This window comes from Serinus canaria, chromosome 2 (genome assembly GCF_022539315.1).
Source record: "Serinus canaria isolate serCan28SL12 chromosome 2, serCan2020, whole genome shotgun sequence".
In the NCBI taxonomy this organism is placed as follows: domain Eukaryota; kingdom Metazoa; phylum Chordata; class Aves; order Passeriformes; family Fringillidae; genus Serinus; species Serinus canaria.
Window position 1 is genome coordinate 81,781,186 of NC_066315.1, and position 15,085 is coordinate 81,796,270.

Sequence of the window (15,085 nt, forward strand, 5' to 3'; positions counted from 1 at the left end):
TGGTCCCCAGAGATTGCCCACACACACAAGGGACCCTGGCGCCTGGGCTCCCTAGTTCCCCCTCACCTGCCCCCCCACACGAGGGATCCAGACATCTGGGCTCCACAGACACCTCCTACACAAGGGACCCAGGCATCCAGGCCCCCTAGCCCACCCCACATCCCATCCCTACAAGGGGTCTGGACAGCTCTTGCTCACCCCTGGAGCTCTGCCCCATAGCTCATCCTGTGGGGTGAATATGTGGATCCTGGATGCCAGAGTCTCTGGAGAGATGCCACCTTGTGGCTGGGGAAGCAGGGGGGGAGGTGCCCCCCTCCTCCTTTATCAGCCACCCCCTCCCCAGGAATGCTCCTCCCCATCCCATGATGGTCTATAAAGGCCTTGGGGCTGCAGGGCTGGCATAGGTGTCGGCGTGGGGCAGAGAGGGAGAGGGTGGGGGACATAGTGGGAATGTGGGATGTGCATATGAAGGGCTGAGGGAGGATATGGGGGGCTGTGGGGTGCATGGGAGGGTTATGGGGCATATGGGGATCTATTTGGCACAGGAATCTGTGGGGGGATATGGGGCACAGGGGGCCTATGGGACACATGGAGGTTCTCTGGGGTGTGGGAACCTGTGGGGTACACATGGGGTTATGAAGCACAGAGGACCTAAGAAACACTGAGGGGTACTGTGGGGGAAAGAGATCCATGGGGGCACAGCAATCAGGGGACACTGATGGTCTGTGGGACATCCAGGGGACCTATGTGGCACAAGCAGGGCTATGGGGCACATGGAGTCTATGTGGCAAAGGGCTCTATGGGGCATAAAGGGTCTATAAGGCAAAGAAGGTCTATATGGGGCATGGGGTGCAGCCCTACTCACCCTCCACATGTTCTTCCAGCTCCCTTCATCTTACCTTCTAGATCCACAGACTCCAGGTGAGGGGGATGCTGTGGGGCAGCACGGGGAGGGGTGCTTCTGTGGGGGGGAGTGGTGGGGCTATGCTGCTATAGGGTGTGTGTGTGTTGCTATAGGGTCTGCACATCACTACAGGGGATCCGTCCTGTGCTGTGGGGGTCTGCATATGGGGCTGTGCAGGACTCTAAGGTTCCCTGCATTGTTATAGGGGTCCCTGCACTGCTATGGATCTCTGTGCATCGCTGTAGGGATGCCCAAATCATTATGGGGGTCTGTGCATGGCTGCAGGGGGCCACGCATCATTCCAGGGGTTGGTGGTCCCTGGTTGTGGGGGTGCCTGCATCAGTACAGGAGTCTGTACAAGGGGCTGTGCATGGGACTGGGGTCCCTGCATGACTATAGGGGTCTGTCTACAGCTATAGGGGGTCTGTGCACTGTATAGGTCTCAATACATGGGGTCATGAATGGCCATAGGATTCTGTGCATGGGACCATACATAATTATGAAGTCCTGAACATCACCATTAGGGATCCTTTAATGATTGTAGGGGTCCCTGCAGGGAGTCCCTGAATCACTACAGGAGTTCTGTGCATGACTACGTGGGTGTGCAGAGGACTATAGGGCTCCCTGCACATCTACAGGGACCCATGCATGGGGCTGTGCACAGCTGCAAAGCTCCGTGTCTGGCTCTGGGGTCTGCCACAGCCATAGGGGTCTGGGCATGGGTCTGGGCATGGCTAAAGGGGCCCATGCATGGCAATGGCCTCTGGCCAGTGGGGTTGTGTGGGGCCACGGAACAAGGGGGAGAGTCTGTGGCCGCAGGCTCACAGCCCCCAGGTGATGCGGGGTCCCTGTCTGCGTGGCAGGATGGCGGACGCAGTGCTGGCAGCGCTGGGGGCGGCAGCCCCGTTCCTGCGGCCAGGGGAGCGGGAACGGCTGGCAGCGCAGACCAGACCCTTCGACCCCCGCAGCGAGTGCTTCGTCCCGCACCCCCGGGAGGAGTTCGTTCGGGGACGGGTGACGGGGCGGCAAGGAGGGGAGGCCACCGTCCAGACTGAGCTGGGAGAGGTGGGCAACTGGGGGAGGGGGTCGTGAGGGGAGGGGGGCAAGGGGCCATGTGGGGCAAAGGATTAATGGGGATGAGGGGGTAATGGAGGGAGGGGCTAAGGATGGCAAGGGTTGATGGCAGGTGGGGGCAAAGGGGGTGACTGGTGCGGAAAAAAAGAGGGGGTTGGGCATCATGGGGGATAAGGGATTGGTGGGAAGTAGGGAGGTGAAGAGTTAAGGAGGGAGGGATTAATGGGATGAAATTAATGGGGGAGGGGTTAAAGGAGGGAGGGGGGTTGCAGGTTTGGGGGAGAGCAAACAGAGGAGGGGGGAACCAGGCTGAAAATGGTAGAAGCCCTGACCCATTGAAGTCTCACAACCGATGGGGGGTACCCCCATATTATAGGAGATCCCTCTCAACCCATGGAAGAAATCCTACCAATGGAACAACCCCTATCTCCCCAAGCCATGGACATCTCCCAACTCCCACTCCCATGTCTCCCCATTTCCCCCAGACGGTGACGGTGAAGGAAGCTGACATTCACCAGCAGAACCCCCCCAAATTTGACAAGATTGAGGACATGGCAATGCTGACCTTCCTCCATGAGCCTGCTGTCCTCTACAACCTCAAGGAGCGCTATGCCTCTTGGTTGATCTATGTGAGCCTTCCCACAAGCCCCTGGATCACCTGGGAAGTAGGCGAGGTCTTCCCCACAGCCTATGGGGTGGATGGAAACTAGTGACCCTTCCCTAAAGCTCTTGGGATACATAGTACCAGATGGGGCTTCCAGAGAATCTATGGTCCACCTAAAACCTGGGGTGGCTTTTTCACAGACTTTGGGACACTTAGAACCTGGTGGCCCTTTCTCCAGCCTCCCTTGGGCCACCCAGACCCAAGATATCCCATTTCTAGACTGCCTCAGCAATCAAGACCTGAGATGTTGCATCCCCTGACCCCTTTGGCCTCCCAAATCCAGGATGTCACTTCAATAGCTCCCTTGATAGAACATAATATGTTCCATCCCCAGGCCCCTTGGGCCCCTGACACAAGAGATGTCCCATCTCCGTCCCAGCCCCCTGCATGTTGTGGGACACCCAGACCCAAGATGTCCCTTCTCCAGACCCTATTCAGACAACCAAGATCAGGACATCCCGTCACCACATCCCTTGGGCCACCTAGACCTAGGATGTCCCCATCTGGTGGGGTGGCACCTCCTGGCTCTGACCTGCCTGCCCTTTTCTCCAGACCTACTCGGGGCTCTTCTGTGTGACTGTCAACCCCTATAAGTGGTTGCCTGTCTACAATGCCGAGGTGGTGGCTGCCTACCGGGGAAAGAAGCGGAGTGAAGCTCCCCCCCACATCTTCTCCATCTCTGACAATGCCTACCAGAACATGCTAACAGGTAGGGATGTTCTGTGAGGACCTCAAACTAGAAGACCCCACTCCAATAAATGGCTCCTGACTTAGAACTGGTTCTCACCTGGGAGGATGGAGAACCTCAGCCTCAACCCCAAGACCCCAAGTATGTTTCCCAGCTTCATCCCACCTGACTCCTCTTTTTTCTTGGCAGACCGAGAGAACCAGTCCATCCTCATCACGTAAGGCCCTGCTTTGTCCAGCCCTGCCCCAGAGCAGTGGGGTGGGATGAAGGACCCACCAGGATGTTATCCAATATCTCACTGTTGCTCCCCCAGCGGAGAATCCGGGGCAGGGAAGACAGTCAACACCAAGAGGGTCATCCAATACTTTGCCAGCATTGCTGCCATTGGCGACCGCAAGAAGGAGGTGACCAATAGCAGCAAGGTGAGTTCCTCAGTCCATGTACCCTCGGCAGAGAGCATACCCCAGTGGTATCCACACCCAGCATTGTCCCACCCCATGCAGGGCACCCTGGAGGACCAGATCATCCAGGCCAACCCTGCCTTGGAGGCCTTCGGCAATGCCAAGACCCTCCGCAATGACAACTCCTCCCGATTTGTGAGTGATGGGAGTGGGTTGTATGAGGAAGGGTCTGTGGGGCAGTTTGTGGGACAGGATCTATGGTGTGGGATCTGCTGCATGAAGGCAGCCACCTCCACTTCCTGCCACTGCTTTCCCAGGGGAAGTTCATCCGGATCCATTTTGGGGCCACAGGGAAGTTGGCATCAGCTGACATTGAGACCTGTGAGTGAGTTAAGAGCTCAGTGCGAAGCTGTCTTGTAGTCCATTATCCATCCATGGACTTATCTATCCATGGATTTATTCATCCCTCCTAGGATTCATCCATGTATGGACTCCTCCATGAACTTCATCCATCCACCCAGGAACTCCATTCATTCACACATATCCCCCTTCTTCCCTCCATCCAGTTGCCTCTCCATCTCCTTATCCCACCATTGACCTGACCCTCCACCTCCAATTCTTTGTCCTTCCATCTCCTTGTGTCTACCTCCCTCCCTCCTTGCCTACCTTCCCTTCACCCATGTCCATCCCTTCATCTGTCTTCATGGTTGATGGATCCATCATCTCATCCCACTATCCATCTGACCTTCCATTTTCCTCTCTTCTTCCCTCCATCTCCCCATCCCACCATCCATCTCTCCATATCTCAATCCATCTCCTCACCCCAATCTCCATCCTACTTCTCTCTATATCCACCTCAGACCTCCTGGAGAAGTCCCGTGTCATTTTCCAGCTGAAGGCTGAGAGGAACTACCACATCTTTTACCAGATCCTTTCCAACAAGAAGCCAGAGCTGCTGGGTGAGTAGGGTGCTTGGCCTTGAGTCTTCTACTTCCTCTTCTCCAATTCTCTCCTCCTTCCTGGGGCAATTGAGGATGATTTGGATCTGTTTAGCCAGTGCAAATGCTCAGTTTTTCTCTCTGTCCTGGCCCCACGTAACAGAGATGCTTCTCATCACGAACAACCCCTATGACTACAGTTATGTCTCCCAAGGAGAGGTGACTGTGGCCTCCATCGATGACTCTGAAGAGCTGTTGGCAACTGACGTGAGTGGTGGGGTAGGCAGGTAGACATCCCCATGATGAATTGAAGGTGAAGTGCCAGGTGGATGGTTGAGATGGTAGAAGATGGATGGTCGGAGGAGAGGAGGAACATAGGGATGAGAAGTGGAGGATAGGAAGGGTGGAAGATGGTGGGTTGGTGGAGTGGGATGATGTGGGGTGAGGGATAGAAGGTAGGACAGGAGGCAGGGAGTGGAGGAGGTTGTGGATGGAGATAAAAACAGTACTTAGGTGTGGAAGTACTTAGGTGGATGGATGAGTCCATGGGTGAACAAGTCCTTAAACAGATGGATGAGTCCATGGATGTATGGCTGGAGTTAATGGTGAATGGATGAGTCCATAAATGGATGAGTCTGTGGATGGATGGATGAATGGTTAGAAGAGTCCATGGATAGGTAAATGGATGGATGTAGTCCTCAGATGGATGGATTGATGGATCCATGGATGGATGGACAGATAGATCCATGGATAAGTGAGTCCTCAGATGGATGGATGGATGGGTGAATCCATAATGGGTGAGTCCATGAGTGGATGAGTCTGCAGATGGATGGAGAAGTTGATGAGCTGGAAGGGCAGAGAGACACAAATGGTGGCCAGCAAAGAGCCATGACCACAGCTGGTGGCAAGGCCCTCTCCTTATCACCCAGAGCGCTTTTGATGTCCTGGGCTTCACAGCTGAGGAGAAGGCTGGTGTCTATAAGCTGACAGGTGCTATCATGCACTTTGGCAACATGAAGTTCAAACAGAAGCAACGGGAAGAGCAGGCAGAACCAGATGGTACTGAAGGTGAGTGGGTGTGGGATGACATAGGTCTTAGGGTCACCAGGTTAGGTGGAATCTGACAACATATCTTTTTCTTGATGCTCTGCAGATGCTGACAAGTCAGCCTACTTGATGGGGCTGAACTCAGCTGATCTTCTCAAGGGGTTGTGTCACCCCCGGGTAAAGGTGGGCAATGAGTATGTCACCAAGGGGCAGAATGTCCAGCAGGTGTACTACTCCATTGGGGCCTTGGCCAAGGCTGTATATGAGAAGATGTTCAACTGGATGGTGGTGAGGATCAACAACTCCCTGGACACCAAGCAGCCAAGGCAGTACTTCATCGGTGTGCTGGACATAGCTGGATTTGAGATCTTTGATGTGAGGACTGAGGGGGTGGCAGGGTATTTGTCCTCTTGGGGGTTGTGTTAATCCTCTTGGGTGTTGAGTTGACTTCATTGATACTACTGGGCATTCTGTTGATCCCGCTGGGGCTCACATTCACCTATGGATCTCATCAGGCATTCTGTTGACCCTGTTGGGTATTGAGTTGATCCAGTCAACCTCATCTCCTTTCTCCTTCCCCAGTTCAACAGCTTCGAGCAGCTCTGCATCAACTTCACCAACGAGAAGCTGCAGCAGTTTTTCAACCACCACATGTTTGTGCTAGAGCAAGAGGAATACAAGAAGGAGGGCATTGAGTGGGAGTTCATTGACTTTGGCATGGACCTCCAGGCCTGCATTGACCTCATTGAGAAGGTACCACCTCCCCCAGGGTCTCATGTGGGCTGAAGGGACTTTGGGGCAAGGGCCCTTTCAGCTAGAGCCTGTCAGGGGCCCCAGAGTTGATCAGCTGGGTTGTACTTGGTATCTTCCTCCACCATTTTTCTTCCTAGCCCATGGGGATCATGTCCATCCTGGAGGAGGAATGCATGTTTCCCAAAGCCTCAGACATGACCTTCAAGGCCAAGCTCTTTGATAATCACCTGGGCAAGTCGGCCAACTTTGGGAAGCCACGCAATGTCAAGGGGAAGCCAGAGGCCCATTTCTCTCTTGTCCACTATGCTGGCACAGTGGACTACAACATCATCGGGTGGCTGGAGAAGAACAAGGACCCCCTCAATGAGACAGTGGTTGGGCTCTACCAGAAATCAGCCCTGAAGCTCTTGGCCAATCTCTTCTCCAACTATGCTGGGGCAGATGCTGGTGGGTGAATGGATGATGGGGTGATGGAGGGATGAGTTGATGGAGAAGACTACTGTTCACTTGTCACCCTCTTTCCTGTGTTACCCTACCGCTCTTCTCTCTAGGTGGTGATGGAGGGAAGGGGAAAGGAGCTAAGAAGAAAGGTTCCTCCTTTCAGACTGTCTCAGCACTGCATCGGGTGAGGGACCTAGATAGTGGACCCAGTTTGGGGAAGTGGGAGGACAATCTCCTGAGTGGTGGAAAACCCCTTCAGTCCCACAGACTCTCTCTTGCTCTCTCATTAGTTAGCTTCTTCTCTCCTCCCTCCCTCAACAGGAGAACCTCAACAAGCTGATGGCCAACCTCAAGACCACCCACCCTCATTTTGTCCGCTGCATCATCCCCAATGAGCGGAAGGAGCCAGGTGAGCAAAGGGCAGGACTGAGGGCAGGGAAAAGGGTGGTAAGTGCGGCTTGTGGTTGACACGACCCCTCTGACCCACTGCCAGGTGTGATGGATAATCCTCTGGTAATGCATCAGCTGCGCTGCAATGGGGTGTTAGAGGGCATCCGCATCTGCCGCAAGGGCTTCCCCAATCGCATCCTCTATGGGGACTTCCGACAGCGGTAGGCACAGAGATATGGGGAGGTAATGGACCACCTGACTGGGGCTGACCTCAGGGTTTTCATGTCCTCTCTGGTCACCAGGTACCGCATCCTGAACCCTGCTGCCATCCCTGAGGGGCAGTTCATTGACAGCCGCAAGGGCGCTGAGAAGCTCCTGGGGTCCATTGATATTGACCACAACCAGTACAAATTTGGGCACACCAAGGTAAGGGCACATAGTGTCTCCATGCTCCTTCCACCCATGGGGTCATGTAGACCCCATGGTCTTACCACCACTCATCGCTTCATTTCCCCAACAACCCATCCATCTGTCCATGAACCCTTCCCAACCAATTCACCCTATTACTTGCCTCCTTCCTCCGTCAGGTCTTCTTCAAGGCTGGGCTGCTGGGACTTCTGGAGGAGATGCGGGATGAGCGCCTCTCCCGCATCATCACCCGCATCCAGGCCCAGGCCCGAGGGCAACTCATGCGCATTGAGTTCAAGAAGATCCTGGAGCGCCGGTGAGAGGGGAAGGGTCTTTCTCCTTGGGAAGTGACATCTGGTGGATCACCAGATTGGTGCTGTAGTGGCATCTGTGTCACCATTCTAGGGACTCACTGCTGGTGATCCAGTGGAACATCAGAGCCTTCATGGGAGTGAAGAACTGGCCTTGGATGAAGCTCTACTTCAAGATCAAGCCCTTGTTGAAGAGTGCTGAGACAGAGAAGGAGATGCAGGTGGGAGGAGGTGATGAGACGGGCAGCTTGGGACCCAAAATGGGTTGGGTGGGGTTGATGGATGGAGGGGATTGGATTTGGCTACTGGTCTCCTGCTTTAGAACATGAAGGAAGAGTTTGGACGGCTGAAGGAAGCCCTGGAGAAGTCGGAGACCCGGCGTAAGGAGCTGGAGGAGAAGATGGTCTCCATGCTGCAGGAGAAGAATGACCTTCAGCTCCAAGTGCAGGCTGTGAGTGAGACTGCCCCAAAAAACCATGTCAGGGGGGTGACCAGCAGCCCTCCAGGGCCACCCTACTTCCTCTACTACTCCAATACAGGAGCAGGACAACCTCAATGATGCTGAGGAGCGCTGTGACCAGCTGATCAAGAACAAGATCCAGCTGGAGGCCAAGGTGAAGGAGCTGACAGAGCGACTGGAGGATGAGGAAGAGATGAATGCAGAGCTGACAGCTAGGAAGAGGAAGCTGGAGGATGAGTGTTCGGAGCTGAAAAAAGATATTGATGATTTAGAGCTGACTCTGGCCAAGGTGGAGAAGGAGAAACATGCCACTGAGAACAAGGTGAGGGTGGAGAGAGGCCTTGACCTTAAGTCGTGGGGATTTGGGTCAACACAGCCTGGCAGTGTGAGTCTGAGGAGATTCAAGGGTAGTTGATCTGGGCTACATGAAGATTCAACATCCTTTGGGCTCTCTACCACTGCAGTTGCCTCACTGGCCAAGGACAAGAGCAGTGTCGCCCAGCTTTGCCCTAGCTCTGGTACCAAGCTGGAGGCCGAGTGTTTCTTCTCCTTCAGGTCAAGAACCTCACAGAGGAGATGGCTGGGCTGGATGAAACCATTGCAAAGCTAACAAAGGAAAAGAAGGCTCTGCAAGAATCTCACCAGCAGACGCTGGATGACCTGCAGGCAGAGGAAGACAAAGTCAACACCCTGACAAAGGCCAAACTCAAGATGGAACAGCAAGTGGATGACGTGAGTGTGGTCTGGTCCTACCATAAGTAGTGCTAAGGAGCTTTCTGGGGCAGATATGATGGAAAACTGAGGTTCCCCTCATTTCCCTGTTTCCACACAGCTTGAAGGCTCCCTGGAACAGGAGAAGAAGGTCCGGATGGACCTGGAACGGGCCAAAAGGAAGCTGGAAGGTGACTTGAAGCTGACCCAGGAGAATATCATGGACCTAGAGAATGACAAGCAGCAGCTGGAGGAGAAGCTCAAGAAGTAAAAAAGGACCTTTTTCCTCAGTCTAAACTGGGGGCAAGGGCAGAGACCTCACTGCTAACTGCTTTCATTTGCAGGAAAGAGTTTGAGATCAACCAGCAGAACAGCAAGGTTGAGGACGAGCAGGCTCTGGCTCTCCAGCTCCAGAAGAAGCTGAAAGAGCTGCAGGTGAGGGATCTATCCTCTTCTTATTTGGGTTGGACTGGAGATTCTCCATCTGTTTGGATTGAAGTGAAGAGTCTCTGTCTGCTTAGGCTGAGTTTAGGAGTTTCCAATTGGTTTACAAATGTTCAGATGTCTGGCATGAGCTGAAGTGTTTTCAGCTTATTGGGGTGAGTTGGGTTGAAAAGTCTCCAGCTCAATTGGTTGAATTGAGGGGAGGAGTTGGGTGGAGCCAAGTCTGCTGACAGCAGCTCCATCCTTGGAGCACAGGCACGGATTGAGGAGCTGGAGGAGGAGCTGGAGGCAGAGCGGACAGGCAGAGCCAAGGTGGAGAAGCTGCGCACAGACCTGTCACGGGAGCTGGAGGAGATCAGTGAGCGGCTGGAGGAGGCGGGTGGTGTCACTTCAGTGCAGATCGAGCTCAACAAGAAGCGTGAGGCAGAGTTCCAGAAGATGCGGCGGGACCTGGAGGAGGCCACGCTGCAGCACGAGGCCACGGCTGCTGCGCTGCGCAAGAAGCACGCCGACAGCGTGGCCGAGCTCAGCGAGCAGATTGACAACTTACAGCGCGTCAAGCAGAAGCTGGAGAAGGAGAAGAGCGACCTCAAGCTGGAGCTGGATGATCTCAGCTCTAACATGGAGCAACTGATAAAGGCCAAGGTAGAAGGAAGCCAAGGTGGACATCTTATCTCCATCATGGGCATCATTCTCCTTCTTCATTCCTTCCCTCCATTCTTTCCTCCTCCAAGGTGGGCATGGAGAAGATCTCTCGCACCATGGAGGACCAGGCAGCTGAACACCGGGCCAAGCTGGAAGAGACACAAAGAGTCCTCAATGACACCAGCACCCAACGGGCCAAGCTCCAGACTGAGAATGGTGGGAACCCTGACCCACCATACCCCTCACTCCACATCCTCAGCCCCTGCCCCACATCTTCAATCCCTGCCATACCTTGAAAACCTGCCCTACCTCTGCAGGAGAGCTGTCTCGCCAGCTGGAGGAAAAGGAGGCCCTTGTCTCTCAATTAACTAGGGGCAAGCAGTCATACACCCAGCAGATGGAGGACTTGAAGAGGCAGCTGGAGGAGGAGATAAAGGTGAGGTTTGTGGGATGGCTGATAGGGTCTCCAGGAGGGCCACAAGACAAGGTGTCCTTCACCCTCATGGTGGTAGCACCAAATGGAATTCAAGTTCAGGCCAGTTCAGTGGGATGGTTGCATCTGAGAGTGGTTGAGTTGGGTTGCATTGGTCAAACAGCTGAGAGGTTGGGCTGAGCAGGTCAGTTCTGAAGCAGCTGGGTTGGTCTATGGGTGGTTGGGTGGCTCTGGATGAGGGGAAGTCAAACTGAGCCAGACTAGAAATACCCATCTTTAGATCTCTCTGGGTCTAGATGTGCTGAATTTGGTTGGAATGATCTAGAAAAGGTTTGGCTGACAAATACCAGTGCTTACTGAGTTTGACGATGTAGACATAGGTTCATCTACTTCTTGCCTCTCCCCTCCCAGGCCAAGAATGCACTGGCCCATGCCCTCCAGTCAGCCCGGCACGACTGCGACCTTCTGAGGGAGCAGTATGAGGAGGAGACAGAGGCCAAGGCTGAGCTCCAGCGCTCACTCTCCAAGGCCAACTCTGAGGTGGCACAGTGGAGGACCAAGTATGAGACAGATGCCATCCAGCGCACTGAGGAACTGGAGGAAGCCAAGTGAGTCATCTCCCCATGAAAAGAAGCCTCTGTGAGGCAGGGAAGAGTGCACACCCTTCCACTGTAAAAGAATCTGGAGAAGGTATAGGGATCTGGAAATGATGGAAATCCAGAGCCTCAGCCAATGAATAAGTAGAATAAGGTTTGAGTTGGCCCACTTGGTCCACGGGTGACCACAGCCAGATTTTCTCCCACGGCAGGAAGAAGCTGGCCCAGCGGCTGCAGGAGGCTGAGGAGGCAGTGGAGGCAGTCAATGCCAAGTGTTCCTCCCTGGAGAAGACCAAGCACCGTCTGCAAAATGAGATTGAGGATCTGATGGCAGATGTGGAGCGATCAAATGCAGCAGCAGCTGCTTTGGACAAGAAGCAGAGAAACTTTGATAAGGTAGGAGGACACAGTGGTGAGACATGAGCAAATGAGAGACACAGGAATAGAGGGTGACCCTTTGCTTTGCTCCAGATCTTGTCTGAGTGGAAGCAGAAGTTTGAAGAGTCACAGATGGAGCTGGAGGCATCGCAGAAAGAGGCCAGGTCACTCAGCACCGAGCTCTTCAAGCTTAAGAATGCCTATGAGGAGTCGCTTGAGCACCTGGAGACCTTCAAAAGGGAGAACAAGAATCTCCAAGGTGAGACTGTGGTCTTTCCCTACCCACCTTTTTGTATTCCACCACTTTCCACCAAGTCTGATGGGTTATGATCTGGGCAGAGGAGATCTCGGACCTGACGGAGCAGCTGGGTGGCAGCCATAAGACCATCCATGAATTGGAGAAGGTCCGGAAGCAGCTGGATGCTGAGAAACTGGAGCTCCAAGCTGCATTGGAAGAGGCTGAGGTGAGCCAAATCACATCCCCATGAGTCCCACATTGACCTGGTCTTCTCTGTGGCCCGCTAATTTCTCTCTGTCTCCACCAGGCTTCTCTGGAGCATGAGGAGGGAAAGATCCTGAGGGCCCAACTGGAGTTCAACCAGGTCAAGGCAGACTATGAGCGCAAGCTGGCCGAGAAGGATGAGGAGATGGAGCAGGCCAAGCGCAACCACCTGCGGGTGGTGGACTCACTGCAGACCTCTCTGGATGCTGAGACCCGGAGCCGCAACGAGGCCCTGAGGCTGAAGAAGAAGATGGAGGGTGACCTCAATGAGATGGAGATTCAGCTCAGCCATGCCAACCGCGTGGCTGCTGAAGCTCAGTCCCACCTGAAAGGAGCCCAGGCTCACCTCAAGGTGGGATTACCCACCTATAAGGAGGTTTTCCTAGCCCCCTGAGCTGCTGGCTGACATCCATTCTGTTTATCCCAACAGGATACCCAACTGCAGCTGGATGATGTAGTAAGAGCCAATGAAGACCTGAAGGAGAATATTGCCATCGTGGAGAGGAGAAACAACCTCCTCCAGTCAGAGCTGGAGGAGATGCAGGCAGTGGTGGAACAGACTGAGAGGGCCCGCAAGTTGGCCGAGCAGGAGCTGATTGAGGCCAGCGAGAGGGTCCAGCTTCTCCACTCACAGGTGAGACATCACATACCTGCAAGGATAGAGGTCACCTCCATCCAATGAATGTGGGCTTCTAATGGGTTGAGTTATCAAGATCTCCAGATCCTTTAAGCCTGCAAAGTTGGGAGGGAGCTGTGGGGTCATTAAGTACTGGGGGGTTGAAGAAGGAGGGGTCAGCAGTTCAAGAGACACCTCCTGAGGTCCTCTCCTCTGACTCCAGAACACCAGCCTCATCAACCAGAAGAAGAAGATGGAGGCCGACATATCCCAGCTGCAGACAGAGGTGGAAGAAGCCATCCAGGAGTGCAGGAATGCTGAGGAGAAGGCCAAGAAAGCCATCACTGATGTGAGTGCCGTGGTGGGACCAACATCTAAGACACCTTCCACTGGAGGATGATGGAGAGCATGCTTTGGTCCTCCTTCTCTGCTTGCTTCTCTCCTCGGGCAGGCGGCCATGATGGCAGAGGAGCTGAAGAAGGAGCAGGACACCAGCGCCCATCTGGAGCGGATGAAGAAGAACATGGAGCAGACCATCAAGGACCTGCAGATGAGGCTGGATGAGGCTGAGCAGCTGGCCCTCAAAGGGGGCAAGAAGCAGCTGCAGAAGCTGGAGGCTCGTGTGCGGGAGCTGGAGAATGAGCTGGAGGCTGAGCAGAAGCGCAATGCTGAGAGCATTAAGGGTCTCCGCAAGTCCGAGCGCCGTGTCAAGGAACTCAGCTACCAGGTGGGGCTCCTGGGATGACCCAGGTCAATTCCTGGCCCTTGGCCACAGGGCATCATATCTCATGCTGTACATGACTTAAAACATGGCTAATCTGCTGGCCAGAGAGAGACAGGCTGTCTAGATTTGATACTAGACCACCCACTGCATGTATGTCTGATACTGTAGTGGGATCCAGAATATTGTCTGGGTCATGAGCCACCCAGGTAATCTCTCAGTGTCCTAGCATCCATGGGGTCTCTGCATAATCCATAACTTCAGGTGGGACCTCATCAGGGCATCCACCTCCTGCTCCCGGAGCTTAGGCCACCCACAGATCTTGAGAGGCTCCACTCCCCCAGAACATCATTAACTGTCTCCTGGCCCTTGTAGCTTGGGTGGTGATTCCAAGTGCAGGTAGGGTCAGTCATGATCCATGTGTGTCTCACCCTACAGACAGAGGAAGATCGGAAAAATATGGTCCGGCTCCAAGACCTCGTGGACAAGCTCCAGCTGAAGGTCAAGGCCTACAAGCGACAGGCAGAAGAGGCGGTGAGCACTGGAGGGACATCGGTGGGACCACCTCCTAGTTGGGGACAGTGGGGGATTGGGGTGTGGGAGAGGATGTGGGGAGTAGCAGGAGACCTTGAGATGAGGTGGTCAAGGGGTGGGGTATTCGGGGGTGAGGAAGGTGGGTTGGTGGTGGGATTGAGAGATGATGGTTGGATGTGGGAAGGAAGGAAGGAAGGAAGGAAGGAAGGAAGGAAGGAAGGAAGGAAGGAAGGAAGGAAGGAAGGAAGGAAGGAAGGAAGGACGGAAGGAAGGAAGGAAGGAAGGAAGGAAGGAAGGAAGGAAGGAAGGAAGGAAGGAAGGAAGGAAGGAAGGCTCAAAATTTATGTGGGTGGAAGATTAAATGGATGGATGGATGGATGGATGGATGGATGGATGGATGGATGGATCATTTGGTAGATGGTTGGGTGGTTCAAAAATGGAATGTGTGAAGAAACAGGTGTTTCCATTGTGGGCCAGATGGAGCAATAAAAAAGTCATATTTATGGAGAGCAGATGGGGTGGTTGGAGGCCAGACAGAGCTGTGTGGGAGCCTCACTGGTGTCCCTGCCCCCTCAGGAGGAACAGGCCAACACCAACCTGGCCAAGTTCCGCAAGGCGCAGCACGAGCTGGATGAGGCAGAGGAGCGTGCCGACATTGCTGAGTCCCAGGTCAACAAGCTGCGGGCCAAGAGCCGCGACATTGGAGCCAAGGTGGGACTTTCCCCTGCCCTACAGCTGCCCCATGGCTGCTCCACAACTTCCTCATGCTCACAGTCCCTTTTTCTCATTCTCCATCAGAAGGGACTCAATGAAGAGTGAAGATCTGGATCCCCAAGTGTGCTACCTGAACTTGCAGCTGTCCCATTTAGACTTCGATGTGCCCAACTCCCCCTTAGCCCCCCAGGCTTGGTCAGCCAATAAAAAGCATTGAGCAGCAGCAGTTTGTGTGGGGTTGGATTTGTGTGGGGAGGGTGGGGTTATCCCATTGTATGGCACCTGTAATATGGATGGAGACCATACATGTTT

General features: G+C 54.1%; 1 protein-coding gene across 4 annotated transcripts; it reads left to right on the forward strand.

Annotated features, from left to right (window-relative positions):
- Positions 1-1,768: 1,768 nt before the first annotated feature.
- Positions 1,769-14,878, forward strand: LOC103815441 (myosin-6-like). Of its 4 annotated transcripts, none has more exons than XM_050970430.1 (38): positions 1,769-1,969; positions 2,464-2,607; positions 3,195-3,351; positions 3,520-3,547; positions 3,644-3,752; positions 3,834-3,926; positions 4,049-4,112; positions 4,592-4,690; positions 4,833-4,936; positions 5,599-5,737; positions 5,823-6,091; positions 6,299-6,469; positions 6,607-6,916; positions 7,021-7,094; positions 7,232-7,319; positions 7,404-7,521; positions 7,603-7,726; positions 7,888-8,024; positions 8,114-8,240; positions 8,342-8,470; positions 8,559-8,801; positions 9,035-9,211; positions 9,312-9,457; positions 9,535-9,625; positions 9,890-10,279; positions 10,369-10,495; positions 10,597-10,715; positions 11,124-11,320; positions 11,521-11,704; positions 11,780-11,945; positions 12,026-12,150; positions 12,232-12,540; positions 12,619-12,822; positions 13,028-13,153; positions 13,256-13,531; positions 13,964-14,059; positions 14,636-14,770; positions 14,858-14,878. In XM_050970430.1, exons 1-38 carry the CDS (start codon positions 1,769-1,771, stop codon positions 14,876-14,878), a joined length of 5,817 nt encoding a protein of 1,938 aa, XP_050826387.1. The 4 variants fall into 4 exon arrangements, with proteins under 4 accessions (XP_050826387.1, XP_050826389.1, XP_050826388.1 ...); XM_050970432.1 differs by having other exon boundaries at positions 14,861-14,878; XM_050970431.1 differs by having other exon boundaries at positions 7,033-7,094.
- The last annotated feature ends 207 nt before the right edge of the window (positions 14,879-15,085 follow it).